Source organism: Chlorocebus sabaeus, chromosome 14 (assembly GCF_047675955.1).
Source record: "Chlorocebus sabaeus isolate Y175 chromosome 14, mChlSab1.0.hap1, whole genome shotgun sequence".
Lineage (NCBI taxonomy): Eukaryota > Metazoa > Chordata > Mammalia > Primates > Cercopithecidae > Chlorocebus > Chlorocebus sabaeus.
The window spans coordinates 63251505-63268434 of record NC_132917.1 but is presented as its reverse complement, the minus strand read 5'-3'; the positions used below and the strand labels follow the sequence as shown (position 1 = coordinate 63268434).

The window sequence follows — 16930 nt, the reverse complement described above, 5'->3', positions numbered from 1 at the left end:
TGCTAGGATGAGTATCTAATACATTTTCCAGGCTGTTTCAGTTCAAGGCCTCTTTTCAGCAATGACTTGTGTTTGCAAGATTGATCCAACCTCTGTGATGTGGATTTGAGACAGTTCACTGTTCACTGGGAACAGAGCTGATACACAGCTTCCTTAAAAAAGATGCACACTTATGCCATACCTGGAGCATCTACAGCAAGAGCAAAGAGTTTGAGAAGCTAGCTCTGTAGCTTGAAATGTGTGTGTGTTTTTGGCCAACTAGTATTTAACCTAACCCTTTGCCCTTTGGGATTATTACTTATGAATGAGGTGGTGGTAGTGTGGGAGGATTTAGTTTTATTTAGTAGAAACATTTATTCTGAAAAAAAGATTTTTAATGTAGAATAAAATAAATGAGTTTTTCATTGTGGTAATAAACTACCATCTAGTTTTGTTTGCCAGCTTTGCGAAACTTCTGTAAAACCTTAATATAGATTTTTTAAAACTGGAAATTAGTGCTACTTATTATATGTGGTTAACCAAAACAAAAATAGTATTAGCATTCTTAAAAGGATGTTAGTTCTAGAACGGCTAACTCCAGATTTACTTGAAATACTGTTTACTTACTAAAATTGATCGGTCTTTAAAATGCACCAGTGTGTGCATTAACTCAAACCATTTAAAGTAACTGTATATAAAATTTTGAATGACTAGTTTCTTTATCTTAGGTGTGATAGCTTGATAAAATCTTCTGAACTGAAGAGTAGTAGCTACCTGAGAACAGAGAGAAACTGTAAAGATGTCATCTTTTCTTATGAAAAGATGTGGAAAACAGATCTAGCATTTGGGTCCTTAAACCTTAAGTAAGGAAAATACTTACTTGCTTATTTGAATATGCCTTTGGATTTAGGAAAATAGGAACATTGGCACTCCATGTCATTTCTATACATTAGAGAAGTAATCTGTTTCCCTTCGGAAAGCTCATTAATTTCATTTCCTGGTTTAATATTTTAAAAATATATTTTTAATATTTAGTCAAATCTGCTATTTGTCCATTGGAAGGATATTTTAAGAAATTTGTTTATTTTACGTTCCCTCTTGGTCATCATGACAGAATATTGATAATATTAAACTCATAGGAAACATGAAATTTCCTAACATTTCATAACATAAATGATTTGCATTATGTGACAACTGAAAATGTCAGTCACTCATTGTAACTCAATTTCGTCATCTAGAAATTCATAGGTAACATACTTATGCGGCAAATCAGACGTCAAAATAATGTATATGTATTTTTAAGTACTTAGCAATTTCATTGTGGTATTTCTCTCAAATAAGAAGACTTAAAACAATGATATTGAGAGCTTAAATATAAGAAATTATACTTAATAGCATAAAGTACATCTGTGTTGTCTGTCATTGCCCATTTGGATTTTAAAACAAGGAAGTGGTATAGAGTATGGTACTTTTGCTTTTCTTTACAGCTGTACCATAGTTTAATTCTTTCAGATTGACATAATTTTGGCAAAGAAAATTGCAGGGTAAACATCCTTAAACTATTGACCTTTAACAAGTTTTCCTGTCTACATCTGAAAAATCCGATTCAGTTTATTTAACAGTGAAGGGACACTGCGAGGAGTTAAATGTTTACCATGAGAGAATAACACTGGTAATTACTTTGATTTCAGTTCCTTTTGATGTGCATTCAGAGGATGAAGAGGTCAATAATATTATGGCCATGCAAATAGAAAAGGGTTCCTTTTGACCATCTTGAAAAAAAATAGCAGAGGATTATTAAAGCATTAACCTTGGTTTTAATGGCCTTGGTTGAGTGGTGAGATCACAATTTGGATGAGCCTGATTATTTACTAAATACAATACATAAATGCAACGGGTTCTTAACACCCATTGCACTCTGGCATTATCGCATTACTGCCATCCTTTGTTGCCTTGCAGACAGGAATATGAAAGCAATCTGTCATGTAGTGAGACTGGCTCCAGAAGCATTTCTCTGATAAGAAGACCCCCTGCCCTTTGCTAGTGTCTGGTCCAGTAGGCTTAGCCATGCGCTTAATCCCCAGAAAGTGGTTCGATTATTGCTGACCAGCAATGGCAAGATAGTTTTTTTTTTTTCTTCCAAGCTATCAACCTTCCATTAATTCCTTAAGCAGAAATACGGTGCAATCTATATTTCCTTGGCATGTGTCACACAGATGGTGCCGTGCTTATGTTTTCAAATAACCATGTTCCAAAATAACATAGTTTGAATAATAAATTATACAAATCCTGCCTAAGAAAGAGAAGCATAATTCTCAGAAGCTGCATAAACTTTTATGCATGATGCTATGGCTTATCCCTTTTATGCAGAATATATGTGTATACGTCGCATATATTCTTTAAAGAGATATTTGCCTCAAGTTGTTTTTCCTTTTTTTGTTGTCAGTCATTGTTAACATGTTATGTCTTAAACAGTAGTGAGACACTCTTGGTCAGCAGTACTGAACTTGTCATTTTATACAGCTGGTCCTAAATCCTATGTGTAGGTCGATACTGTCAAGCAACCATGACTGTACATTTTGGTATTGATTGGAATTGCTACATTCAATTCCTTCCTAACTCACATTTCTTCTCTTCCTTCCTTTGCTAAAAATGGGGAGAATTTTGAACATATGTCTTTTTTATATATGTGTCAGAAGAATTTGGTAAATTCTGACACCTTCTTAAGCACATGTTTAACATGCATATTTACTTGCATGTAACTACATTTCCAGATGCTTTAATTTTTGTAATACTTGAGGATTTTGCATCTTCTAAAGAAACGTTTCATGTATGCTTTTTTTTTTCTTAATCATTAGATTTTCTATTATGAAATACCTGGCCCAATAAACAAGACAACAGAGCGACATCTAGCTATCAACTATGTTCATGATAGAGTTGTTTGCTGGTGGCCATTGGTCAATGATGATGCTTGGCCTTGGGCCCCCATTTCTTCTGAGAAGGACAGAGCCAATCTACTCCTCCTGGGTTATGCTCAAGGAAGACTAGAGGTAAATCTAAAACAAATATGTACATTTTAATAAAGTGTAAATAAAATAGGATTATTAGATTTTCTACTCTGAAATAAATGTGAATTATTTTTTACCTATAATTTGTTTTTTCAAATATTCAGAAAAGGAAATTACATATGAAATGAGATCCTAAAAAGTATCGTATCTAGAAGATACCCAGACAATTCCAGGGCTGGCTAGAATAGTATAGTAATTAAGAGTCTAGGCTTCCAGGTTCAAATGCTAGCTCTGCCACTATGTAACTTCCTGTCCTTGACCAAGTTACTAATTTGTATGTGCTATAGTTTCATTATTTGAAAAATATGGTTAGTGATGATAAATGAGTTAATACATGCATTTAGAGCAATATCAATATATAGTAAGCCCTGATTCACTGTTCACTATTATGACTCTTGTTATTATCATTATTAGTTCTATTATTACTGTTTACTCATGATATCATGCCTGTGAAAGCTTTTGTTACCAATTACTCTCTTCAAACCTCTGTCAATTAACGAACATTAGTTAAATGCCTATACTGTGTAAGTCCCTGTCGTGCCAGACCACATTTGGAGCAAGGATATTTAAGGAGAGCTATAGATTATAAGGTCAGGACAGTATCCTCTATCAATTCATGATAATGGTTTGATCATTCATTCATATATGTGAGCCTATGTGTATTTTCAGTTTGTACTAGTACTTTGGTTACAAAATTCTCTGTTTTTGTTGTATTATAACTGTAAAAAACAAGCTCCCGCTCCCCCACTTTCTTATGTAGGTAAAATAGTATGTTCCTGTATTTGCCTCTAAATCAATTATCTTTTAGACTTTTAAGGAGTATTTCCCAGAGTCAGCATTTGAGATAAGATGAATAAGTTTAAGTTTTCTCTATCCCTACCTACCTCTCCTGGTTTTATAAACTTTCAGGCTGTCTTTTTAAGACTAAAGAGTCTTAAAATTTGATGTGTAATATATATGTATGTATATATATATGTCTTCTGTAAAAATCCTCTTAATCACCTATAGATTTTTTAGTTTCCTTTTTCTGGAACTTTTCTAATTCTGTTACAGTGACTAAAATCACTTGTAGTATCAGTGTGGATTTTATGAGGCTAAATAAGTGCTCTATTCCTACTCACTTCCTGTTCATGACCAATATTTTCTTGATCTTGAGCTCAAAAGTTCATTGAGTAAAAGACTTTGTTAAAATGACTTAATGTAATTAAGCTAACTAGAATTCAATTAAATGGGTGTCTTATAATAAAAGTAAAAATAATTAAATTAGCTTTTAGTTATATATTTTACAAATTACCTTTCTTTGAAATGAGTCCTTATATGAAATTAGGACTGTCCTAAAAGGATATACATAGTCTACATACCTCATTGCCTGGTGTCATCTAGATCATGGACTTTGGAGTTGAACAAACTTGGGGTTGCCTGTTGGTTGCACCATATACTAACTATGTCACCTTAATCAAGTTTACTACCTCTAAACTTCTGCCTGCTTCTAGCTAATTCTGTGTTCCGTGGCTGAGTAGATCACCTACCCTATCTGACTTTAGTTTTCTTACTTTTAAAACAATAGATTTAATTCAGATAGGTCACCTCTAAGGTCTTTTACAGCTCTAAAAAGTGCTTCTATGGATCCTGAAGCACAGATCTGATTTAGACATTGCCTGCCCAAAATTCTTCTGTAGATGCTAAAACCAAACTCAGCTTCAGCACTAAAAAACCTACCCTGATTGCCCTTGGCCTACCTTTCCAGTGTTGTTTCCTTCCATGTCTTAGTCAAATGAATTTACTTGCTGACTCATTATTTCCTACCTCTGCATGTGCACATTAATGGTATTTCTACTTGAAATAGCCATATCATTTAGCAATTACTGAGCATGACCATGGGGTAGGCACTGTATTTCATACTAGGGGATATGAATAAGAAACTATCCCTGCCTTCAAGGATCTTAGTGTCTGCCAGTAAGAGACAAATATGAAAATGTGTAAGTGCATTAAAGTGTTAATGGTGCTGTGGGTAGAGTATGTGTAAGCTATAGTGAGACCCAATGAAAAGTGGTGGTCGATTCTACTTAGATATTAAGTAGGGAAAATTGAAGAGGCTTCCCAATGTGCTTCAATATGAGCTTGGCACACAGTTTTACTTTTTTTTTGTTATCCTTTCTTATCTAACCTTTCTAGAGTTGATATCAAAGTTTTACTAGCTCTGTGGAACAATCTGGCTAGCTTTTTCCTTTTCTCCTCTCTGTAACTGTACCAAAAGGAATTGATACTTGAAAGTTTGGTAAAACTTACCTGTAAAATTTCCTGGGTGTGATGTCTTTCAAGGAGGGTAGATTTTTTTCATTATTGATTCCATTTTTAAAGGGTTTTTTTTTCCTTTTGTTTCCATAATTGGTGTTTCTAGAAAATTATTCATTTTATGTATTTGAATATTTTTTCATAAAGTTGTATGCAAATTTGTACATGATTCTTTATTCACCACTGATTGTATAATTCCCTCCCTTTTGATCTTATTAAGATATATAATTCTTTTTTTGTCAAGAGCTTTTGTTTAGGAATTGGCCCTTTCAGTTATTCTATCTACCGGTAAAATTTGCAAAGATTTCTTTTTTACAGCTTCATGTGAAATTCATTATGCACAAAGTATAATCTTGTAGAAGAAATGTCTAGGGCACTAATTGTTTTTCTTGTGTGTGTGTGAAGCCATAATCTTTAAATATGAAGTAGAGAATTTTTTTTAGAATATCAGGAACCGAAAGTACCAGTTTATTAAAGTAGTATTCAGGCATATTCCTTTAATTTTTTTTTTTTCAGTAGCAGCCAAGGGACTTCTTGGAACAATCATCAGAATAAAGATAGAATATGCTCTTAAACCCTAAAATTCAAACTAACAAATTAGCAGCCTTGTAGAGAAGAAATTTAATCATTGGATCTATTGAACTATAGAATTTTTAAAAAACATTTATCATCTAGGTTCAATCAGAAAAGATAATAGCTTTTATTTGGACAATGGCAGGATCCTAGAGCAGTAGTTCCTAGCTTTTATTTATTTATTTATTTTATTTTTTTTTTAATTTTTATTTTTTATGGAAGTAGTTCCTAGCTTTGACAACACATTAAAATCACCTATGGGGCTTTTAAAAGAGGCCCACCCAGACCAGTTACATCAGAATCTCTGGAGGGGAGGGAGTATCAGTATCTTTTATGGGTTCCCTAGGCAATTCTCATGTGCATCCAAGTTGAGAAACACTGCTATACAGCAAACTTAAAAAAATGTTTCTGAGCCATCTTTTTTACATAACAGACCATGAAAAGGATAAAGCCCACATACTGAACCAAATGAGAGTTTTAACAGTAGATTCTAAGTAGAAAATTGGCTTACCAAGCAGCTAAAAACAAAACAAAATAAACAAAGGAAACACAGAAATAAACTCTCTGTGACTGAATTATGTGACTTTCAGAGGAGAAACATTTTAAAATTATTTTATGGATATTAGAAAACTGCTGGTCTAATTTCACACCACAGAACTCTAAGCAACAGTCCATATCTTTTTTTTAAAAAAAAGATGAGTCTTGCTTTGTCTCCAGGCTGGATCTCAAGATCTTGGCTCGCTGCAATCTCTGCCTCCCAGGTTCAAGTGATTATCCTGCCTCAGCCTCCCAAGTAGCTGAGACTACAGGCATGCACCACCATGCCCAGCTAATTTTTGTATTTTTAGTAGAGGCAGGGTTTCAACATGTTGGCCAGGATGGTCTCGATCTCTTGACCTCGTGATCTGCCTGCCTCGGCCTCCCAGAGTGCTGAGATTACAGGTGTGAGCCACTGTGCCCAGCCCAACAGTCCATATCTTAATTAGAAGAACACAACAGAGAGAATTATGTAGTTTAAGAAAAACTTCTTTTGAAAAATATACAGTAAATAGTACAGAAAAAAATTCATTTAAAATATTAATATATCTTAATGGTCTGTATGTAGATTATCACATATAACATGGTAGTTGTTTTCATTTGAATTTCCGCATATTCTTTTTGTTTTATTTTTCAACTTATTTTAGAATTGGGAGGTACTTGTGCAGGCTTGTTACAAAGGTATATTGCAGGTGGCTATGGTTTGGGGTCTAATTGAAACCATCACCCAGGTACTGAGCATAGTACCCAGTAGGTAGTTTTTAGTCCTTGTCCTCCTCCCTCTCTCCCTGCTCTACTATTAGTCCCCACTGTATATTGTTCCCCTCTTTATGTCCGTGTATATAACCAGTGTTTAGCTCCCACTTATAAGTGAGAACTGTTGTATTTACTTTTCTGTCCCTGCATTAATTCACTTAGGATAATGGCCTCCAGCTGTATCCGTGTTGCTGCAAAGGACATACTTTCGTTCTTTTTTATGGCTGCATTGTATTCCATGGGCTGTGTGTGTGTGTGTGTGTGTGTGTGTGTGTGTGTGTGTGTGTATCACATTTTCTTTAGACAGTCCACCATTCGATGGGCACCTGGGTGGATTCCATGATTTTGCTACTGTGAATAGCACTGCAATGAATTTACAGGTGCATGTGTCCTTTTGGTAGAATGATTTATTTTCTTTTTGGTGTATACCCAGTAATAGGATGGCTGGGTCGAATGGTAGTTCAACTCTTAGTTCTTTGAGAAATTTCCAGACTGCACTCCACAGTGGCTGGACTAATTTACATACCCACCAACAGTGTGTAAGTATCCCCTTTTTTCTGCAGCGTCACCAATTTCAGGTATTTTTTGACTTTTTAATGAAAGCCATTCTAACTGGTGTTAGATGGTATCTCATTTTGGTTTTGATTTCCATTTCTATGATAATTAGTGATTATGAGCATTCTTTCATATGTTTGTTGGTGATTTGTATGTCTTTTGAGAAATTCATTTCCTTTGCCTACTTTTTATAGAGGTTGTTTTTTGCTTTTTGATTTATGTTCCTTACAGATAGTATGTATTAGACCTTTGTTGGATGCACAGTTTACAAATATTTTCTCTCATTCTGTAGGTTGTCTGTTTACTCTTTTTATAGTTTCTCATGCTGTGTAGAAGCTCTTTAGTTTAATTAGGCCCCACTTAATTTGTGTTTTTCTTGCATTTGCTTTTGAGGACTTTACCATAAATTCTTTGCTAAGACTGATATTGAGAAGGGTATTTTCCTAGGTTTCCTTGTCGTATATTTATAGTTTGTGAGGTCTTACATTTAAGTTTTTAAAATGAATTAATTTTTGTTTAATTTAATTTAATCATGAATTAATTTTTGTTTATGCTGATAGGTAGAGTTCCAGTTTCATTCTTCTGCACATGAATAGCCAGCTATCCTAACACTATTTATTGAATAGAGAGTATTTTCCCCGTTGCTTATTTTTGTCAAGTTTGTTGAAGATCAAGATGGTTGTAGGTGTGTGACTCTTTTTCTGGGTTCTCTATTCTGTTCCATCTCTAGGTTGCTTTGCGAATTATGGCCATTTTAACAAGAATGATTCTTCCAATTTCTGAGCATGGAATGTTTTTCCATGTATTTGTGTTGTCTCTGATTTCTTTCAACAGTATTTTGTAGTTCTTGTTGCAGATATCTTTTACCTCCCTAGTTAGCTGTCTTCCTAGGCATTTTATTCTTTTTGTGGCTATTGTGAATCGGATTGCATTCTTGATTTGGACATTATTGGTGTAGAAAAATCTTGCGTGATTACCCTGGCAAGGACTTCCAGTACTATATTGAATAGGAATGGTGAGAGTGGGCATCCTTGTCTTGTCCCAGTTTTCAAGGAGAATGCTCCCAACTTTTGCTCATTCAGTATGATATTGGCTGTGGGTTTGAAATAGATGGCTTTTATTATGTTGAGGTATGTTCCTTCGACACCTATTTTGTTGGGGGTTGTTAAAGGATGTTGGATTTTACTGGAAGCCTTTTCTGCATCTATTGAGATGATCGTGTGGTTTTTGTCTTTAGTTCTATTTATGTGATAAATCACATTTATTGATTTGTGTATGTTGAACCAACCTTGCATCCCATGGATAAAACCTACTTGATTGTGGTGAATTAACTTTTTGATGTGCTGCTGGATTTAGTTTGCTAGGGTTTTGTTAAAGATTTTTACATCTATATTCATCAGGGATATTGGCCTGAAGTTTTCTTTTTTTGTTGTGTCTCTGCCAGATTTTGGTATCGGGATGATGCTGGCTTCGTAGAATGAGTTAGGGAGGAGTCCCTCCTCCTCGATTTTTTTTTGGAATAGTTTCAGTAGGATTGGTACCAGTTCTTCTTTTTAAGTCTGGTAGAATTTGGCTGTGAATCCATCTGGTCCAGGGCTCTTTTTGGTTGGTAAGATTTTTATTACTGATTCAATTTCGGAACTCATTATTGGTCTGTTCAGGTTTTCACTTTCTTCCTGGTTCAATCTTGGGGGGATTGTGTGTTTCCAGGAATGTATCTATTTCCTATAGATTTTCTAAGTTTTGTGCATGGTGATGTTCATAATAGTCTCTAAGGATCTTTTGCATTCCTGTGGAATCAGTTGTAATGTCATCTTCGTCATTTCTGATTGTGCTTATTTGGATCTTCTTTCTGTCTTTGTTAATCTAGCTAGCACTCTATAAATAATCTTGTTTGTTCTCTCAGAAAACAACTTTTGGTCTCATTGATCTTTTGTATGGATTTTTGTGTTTCAATTTTGTTTGGTTCTCTGATTTTGGCTATTTCTTTTCTGCTGCTACCTTTGGGGTTCATTTGTTATTTTTTTCCTAGTTCCTCTAGGTGCAATGTTAGATTGTTAATTTGAGAGCTTTCTAACTTCTTGATGTAGGCATTTACTGTGGTAAATTTTCCTCTTAACACTCCTTTCACCCAGAGATTTTGTATGTCTTGTCTCTGTTTTCATTAATTTTAAGAATTTTAAAATTTCTGCCTTAATTTCATTGTTTACTCAACAGTCATTCAGGAATAAGTTGTTTAATTTCCATGTAATTTTGTGGTTTTGGGAGAACTTTTGGTGTTGATTTCTTATTTTTATTGCAATGTAGTCCAAGAGTATAGTTGGTATGATTTTGATGTTTTTAAATTTATTGAGACTTGCTCTATGGCCAAGGAGGTTGTCAGTTTTTGAGTGTGTCCGTTGTGCAGATGAGAAGAATGTATATTCTGTGGTTATTGGGTGGAGTATTCTCTTATGTGTCTATCAGGTCCAATTGGTCAAGTGTCGCAATTTAGTCCAGAACTTCATTTTCAGTTTTCTGCCTTGATGATCTGTCACATGCTATCAGTGGGTTGTTGAAGTCTCTCTCTATTATTGTGTGGCTAAGTCTTTCACATAGGTCAAGAAGAACTTGTTTTATGAATGTGGGTGCTCCAGTGTTGGGTACATATTTACTTAGGATAGTTAGATCTTCTTGTTGAATTGAATCTTTTTTTATTATGTAATACCCTTCTTTATCCTCGACTATTGTTAAAGTCTGTTTCATCTGATGATGAGAATAGTGGCCCCTGCTCGTTTTTGATTTCTATTTGCATGATAGATCTTTCTCCATTCCTTAGTTTGAGCTTGTGGATGTTGTTAAATGTGAATTGCCTCTCTTAAAGACAATAGACACTTGGACCTTGTCTTTTCAACTTGCAACTCCATGACTTGTAAGTGGGATGTCAGGACCATTTACATTCAAAGTTAATACTGATATGTGAGCTTTTGATGCTGTCATTGTGTTATTAGCTGGTTGTTTTGTAGATGATGTGTAGTTGCTTTTGATGTGTAGTTGCTTTATAGTATTTGTGGGCTATGTGCTTACTTGTGTTTTTGTGGTAGCAGGTATTGTTCTTTTGTTTCCATGTTTAGCACTCTCTTAAGGACCACTTGTAAGACTGATGTACTGGTAATGAATTCCTTTAGCATTACCTGTTTGAAAAGGATTTTATTTCTTCTTCAGTTATGAAGCTTAGTTTGGCGAGATATGAAATTCTTGGTTGGAATTTCTTTTCTTTAAAGATACTGAAAATAGGCCCTTTTTTTTTTTTTTTTTTTTTTTTTGGAGACAGAGTCTCACTCTGTCACCTAGTTTGGAGGGCAGTGGTGTGATCTCGGCTCACTGCAACCTCCGCCTCCGGGTTCAAGCGATTCCCTTGCCTCAGCCTCCTGAGTAGCTGGGACTACAGGTGTGCACCACCATGCCCAGCTAATTTTTGTATTTTTTAGTAGAAACAGGATTTCGTCATATTGGCCAGGCTGGTCTCGAACCCCTGACCTCATGATCCGCCTGCCTCGGCCTCCCAAGAGTGCTGGGATTACAGTCGTGAGCCACCATGTCCGGCCACCATTTTTGCCTTTTAAGTTTCTGCTGAGAGAGGTCTGCTGCTAGCCTGATGTAGTTCCCTTTGTAAGTGACCTGACCCTTCTGTGTAGCTCCCTTTAAGATTTTTTCTTTGAGGTTGACTTTGGGCAATCTGAAGAGTATGTGCCTTGGGGATGGTTGTCTTTTATAGTATCTTGCATGTGTTCTCTGTGTTTCTTGAATTTGCATATCAGTCTCTCTAGGAAGATTGGGAATGTTTTCTTGGACTGTATTCTCAAATATGTTTTCCAAGTTGCTTACTCTCTCTTCTTCCCTTTCAGAAATGCCAGTGAGTCATAGGTTTGGTTTCTTTACGTAATCCCATATTGTGCAGAGGTTTTACTCATTTTTAAAAATTCTTTAAAAATTTTTTGTCTTACTGAGTTGATTTGAAGAACTAGTCTTTGAGTTCTGAGATTCCTTTCCTGGTTTAGTCTATTATGTTGTTAATGCTTCCAACTGTATTTTGAAATTCTTGTAGTGAATTTTTCAGTTTCAGAAGATGAGTTTGGTTGTTTCTTAAAATGGCTATTTCATCTTTCTACTCTTGAATCATTTTACTGGATTCACTGCGTTCTTTTGGGTTTCAGCTTTCTGTTGAATCTTGATGAGCTTCATTGCCACCCAGATTCTGTATTCTATGTCTGCCATTTCTGTCGCTTTAATCTGGTAAAGAACCATTGCTAGGGAACTAGCACTTGTTTGGAGGTAAGGGGACACTCTGACTTTTGAATCACCAAAGTTCTTATGCGGATCCTTTCTCATCTGAGCGGGCTGGTATTCTTTTGTGTTTTTGGATTTGCTGTCGTTGAATGGGGCTTTTTGTTTTTATATAATTTGTTTACCTTGAGCTTTTAACTGTGGTGCAAGTTGAGTATAGTCAATAGGCTTTGTTTCTGGACGCTTTCAGAAGGCCAAGCGTCTGCACAGGATCTTCATCTGTGGCTAGATTCTTGCCCTCGGTTTCACAAGCTATGTATACTGGAGTATTTTTGCTGGTGTAATTTAGGCTGCAATCCAGTAGATGGCGCTTAAGAGTAATGACTGGCAGATAAGTTCTTAGCCACGTGGCTCTTGTGTTTCAGCACATTCGCAGCATCTCTCTGTGGTGTAGGGGAAAGATAACCCTCTCACCAGATCCATTCCCGGGCCTTAGGGGATCCCCCTCTGATCACTCGCACCACGCTCAATACCTTTGTTAGGTGTTCTAGGCCTCAGACTTTCTTAGATGGGGCTGTGGCTGGCAGGCTATACCCTTCCCAGATAACCCTGTGGAGGGAGGCATGCCCCAGGCCCACACCAGCCCACGAATACCCATGTTTCACTCTTCTGAGTGTTCTGAAAGTGGGAGCTCTTCCCCCGCTTACATGCTGGCCACAGATCTCAGCTTGGCTCCCCTGATCTGTGTGTTGTAACCCTGGGGGATTGGGACTGGGCCTGCAGCTTTGCTCTCTGGCCCCTGATTTGGGTGCCGGCCCTGCTGGGGCAGTCAAAGTGCTCCAAGGCCACCAGCAAAACACTCAGGCTGGGCAGTGGAAGCTGTACTATGTACACACTCTTGCAAGAGTGGCCAAGCAGGGGCCTTGGGAGGGGCTGGTGGACAGAGAGGTGTGAAGAACAGTCATGTCTCAGTCCTATGAGAAAGACAGTCCTCTTCTCTCCTGGCTTAGTGGTCAATTGGGGATAGAACTACTTGGAGGAAAATGGAGAACCTATGACCACATTTTGCTGCAGCTGCCGCACTTGCAATAGCTGACACACGCGCCCCCGACCCCTGCACCCCCACACACACCGCGCGCCTCCCTGGGCTCCATGCTGGCTGAATCTCTGTCTCTGCTTACACTCTGGGCAGATACCCCTGCCAATTCAAACGTGTATGGGGGTTGTGGGATCTCTTGTAGCTAGGATCCCAGAGGTAAGCGGCGAGAGAGCCGTTCCCCTGCCATCACTTCGCACACTCTTTCCTTAGGAGATGTTCAGGGCCAGGATCTAGGTCTGGTGCTCAGCAATCCCATGCAGGGTTCCTAGCTTCCTCTATCTTCAGCTTTGTGTCTGTATCCCTCTCTATTGAATGTCAGTGTTTTTTCTCTGAAGATCTGTTCCAATTACCTTGGCTTACTCAATATTTTGGTCTCTCTTAGTGGTAGAGGTACGTCCTGGCTGTGTCTAGTTGGCCATCTTGTCCCTCATTAATCTCCACATACTTTTAATATTTCTTTTTGGAAAGTTATTACCATCCTCCTAGAACTAGCATTTTATTCATTTGCTTTGTCACATAATTCATTTGTCAACAAATACCTTTAGCTTGAACCAACTTTTATCAGTAATGTGAACCAATATCAATCATGTGATGACAACCTATTCTGCCCTTACTTTAGTATCTAAGCAAGTACTTTAACTTTTCAGATGTGTAGACTTGATAATGCTTTCTGAGTATGGTGGTAATTTCATGATCTCTTACTCAGAACAGGTCCTTGAATTTGTTTACCAAATTAACCAAAAATATATAAGCAGAGCTATTAAACCTTAAAATATGCTGTCATAAACATATTTTAAATATGGTAAAACATAACATCATGAAAACAATTTTCCCATAAGGAGAAAAAACTATTTTTCCAAGGATTTTTCAGGAGCAGTAACTGATGGGAAAGTAATAATGTAACCAACTATTAATGTAATTTGATACAGTAGGCATTCAGAAGGCATTTTAAATGCATCCAACTGAAAAGACAAAATACTTAAGAAACCTGTCTTCCCCCAAAATGCATATACTGTGTTAGCTTTCAACCAGTGACAGAGATATTCTGCTTTAGGGATGGCAATTTTTAAAGAAACCTCTTTATTATAAAATAAAGCACACATAAAACCACACAAAATAAATGCATAGTTTAATGAGCTATTACAAAGGAAACACTCTTGAAACCACCATCCAAGCGAGGAAATAGAACAGTGCAGGCACCCAGAAGTACCTCTTTGTGCTCTGTCGTGATCTTAACCTCTTCCCTGTCCCCCAAAGTAACTACTATCATGACTTTTTATCACTTTCTTGTATACCCATATAGCTTTTATCACCGAGTGTGCATCCCCAGAAACCATAGTTTAGTATTAGCCATCTAAGACATTTTAATATATATCTTAAATCTCTTTTAATGTACAAGTCCCCCATCCATCCTTTCTTTTTCTGTAAAATTTGTCTGTTGAAACTGTAGTGTCCCACAGTCTGGATTTTGTTGCTTGCATATTCATGTTTAGTTCAATATGTTTCTCTGTTATTTGAAAATTCCTCAAGTTACTAGTCAGTTTTGGCAAGACTATATGAGATGGTGTGTTTTTCGTCAGGAGGCACATAATTTCATATTTTCTCTCAGTTTTTTCTCTTTTTTGATGTTAGCAGCTATTCGATGTTCAATGCCTAGATCCATTAATTCATTAGGGTTGCAAAATGGTAATATTATAATTATATTATTTATTTTTCATTGATTACTTGGGATACTTTTATAAAGAGACACTTCTACTCAACTCCTATATGTTTCCCAATGGTTGTACTTATATAGGATAAACAGAACAAATGTCTGGTTATTTTCTGTTTACCAGTTTTTGAGATAATGAATTGATTCTTTAGTACTCTCTGAATGTGCCCTGTTAGTGTTTGTTATTAAAATAGCATTATTAATTCATGAATTTTAATACATTTGATTTGATGGGGTCCTAAATTATAACTGTTATCCTTTGGAAGCTCAGATTGTCCCATCTTAGGCCAGTGGGAGGCTCTTCAGGTTGACTGTTCTTTTTGTATGGCCTCAGTAGTCTTGGGTAGCTTCTTTCTATCTGGTATGACAGTATATTCCTTGTTTATCTTGTATATTTTCTGCCCCACACCTGGAATTAGTCATTTCTCCAAGACAATGTGGTTTCCTTTTTAATGGAAAATGGTATTTTACACTCAAGTCAGGGTGTTAGGGATATTAGGCTGTTGTTTTTGGGTTGATCATTGTTTCTAGGTTTCTTCAGTAGAAAGAGTTGGAGATTTTATATATATACGTATTCGTAATAAGTCCATGCCAATACTTACAACTCAGATTCAGGACTACAGAGTTTTTAGTTTAACCTCTTCTGTATTACATTTATATCTCCTTCTTTCTGTATCAAAAGTCCTAGTTTGTAGGGACACAGGATAAATAAGAATGTCCTATAATTTCTCACTTACTTTGACTCACAGTATATACTTAACAGTCTCAGGATAATCATGTTAATACTACCACTACATATAATGTTCTCTTTCTTTTAATCTTCATCTAGTTGTCCGTGGGTTTTGGGTTTTGCCCTTTAGTTTAACTGTCTGTTTTATGTGGGGACTTACAGAAATTAAAAATCTGTGGTACTCCCCGTGACAGCTCTCCAGGATTAGAGATGCCATGTTCATGGTCATGATGAACACCTTTAGTTTGAACCAACTTTTGTGAAAGCTTAAGGCCTGTGTTTAGATTCACATTTTTGCATGTAGATGTCCAGTTGTTCCAGCACTATTTCTTTAAAAGACTATCCTTTCTCCATTGAACTGCCTTTGCTACTTTGTCAAATATCAGTTGATTATATTTGTGTGGGTCTATTTCTGGTCTTTCTATTCTGTCCCATTGATCTATTTGCCTGTTTTTTAAATGAAATAAAGTTTTTAATATATTGTGTTGACTGTTATGACAAGTAGTTCTGTGGATTGGAGGATTTTATTAATATAAACATAATTTGTAACTTTCACATACCCAAAAATATGCATAAAGAAATGCTTTTACTTACTAGTAAATATGTGTGTTTTTCTAAACTTTTCTTTTTATGCTTGTAAAACATTTATATATTTATCCTGTATACAAAGACAGATTTCACTGAAAACTATTACAAATAAGATGGGCATCCCTTTGAAAACAATTGCTATTATTTTGTTTTTAATTGATAATTTGAATAAGTAAAGATGTAGAGCAATAGGGAAGTCTCATTCACTATTATTGTAGAGTAAATTAGTAAACTCTAAGGCAAGCAATTTAGCAATAGGTAATATAATTGAAGGTGAGTATCCTACACTAAGAAAAACTGGCCCATGTGCACAAAGAGGCATGTACAATAGTGTTCATAGCATCATTGTAGTAGTAAAAATACATTAGAAACAACTTAAATGTCTACCAACAGGAAAATGAAAACATCTTGTGGTGAATTCAGAAGGTGGAATGCTCTACGGAGTTTAAATGACTGAACTAGAGCTATGTGATCATGTGAAATCTGAAAAGAATAAGTTGAGCAAAAAGAAATTACAGTATGACAAAATACAGTAACATTTGCATAAAATTTTAAAACATTCAGGATAATGCTGTAACACATTGTTCTTGATTGGTGATGAAGTAGTAATATACATAGGATTAAATACCAAATTCATAATAGTGTTGCATCTGGGGAAGGAGGCAAGGGAATGGGATTTGGCAGGCCTTAAATTTATCTATGACATTCTTTCTTTCTTTTTTCTTTTTTTTTTTTTTTTTTGAGATGGAGTTTCGCTCCTGTTGCCCAGGCTG

The 16930-nt window shown here is 36.0% G+C and overlaps 1 protein-coding gene across 2 annotated transcripts in view; it reads left to right on the top strand.

The window, feature by feature from the left end:
• Positions 1-16930, top strand: part of WDPCP (WD repeat containing planar cell polarity effector) — a 491319-nt gene that overhangs the window by 155461 nt on the left and 318928 nt on the right. For both annotated transcript variants that reach the window (XM_007970462.3, XM_038007022.2), the window contains one exon: positions 2838-3029. In XM_007970462.3, coding sequence (XP_007968653.1) covers positions 2838-3029 — 192 coding nt within the window. The remainder of the gene's footprint in view (positions 1-2837; positions 3030-16930) is intronic.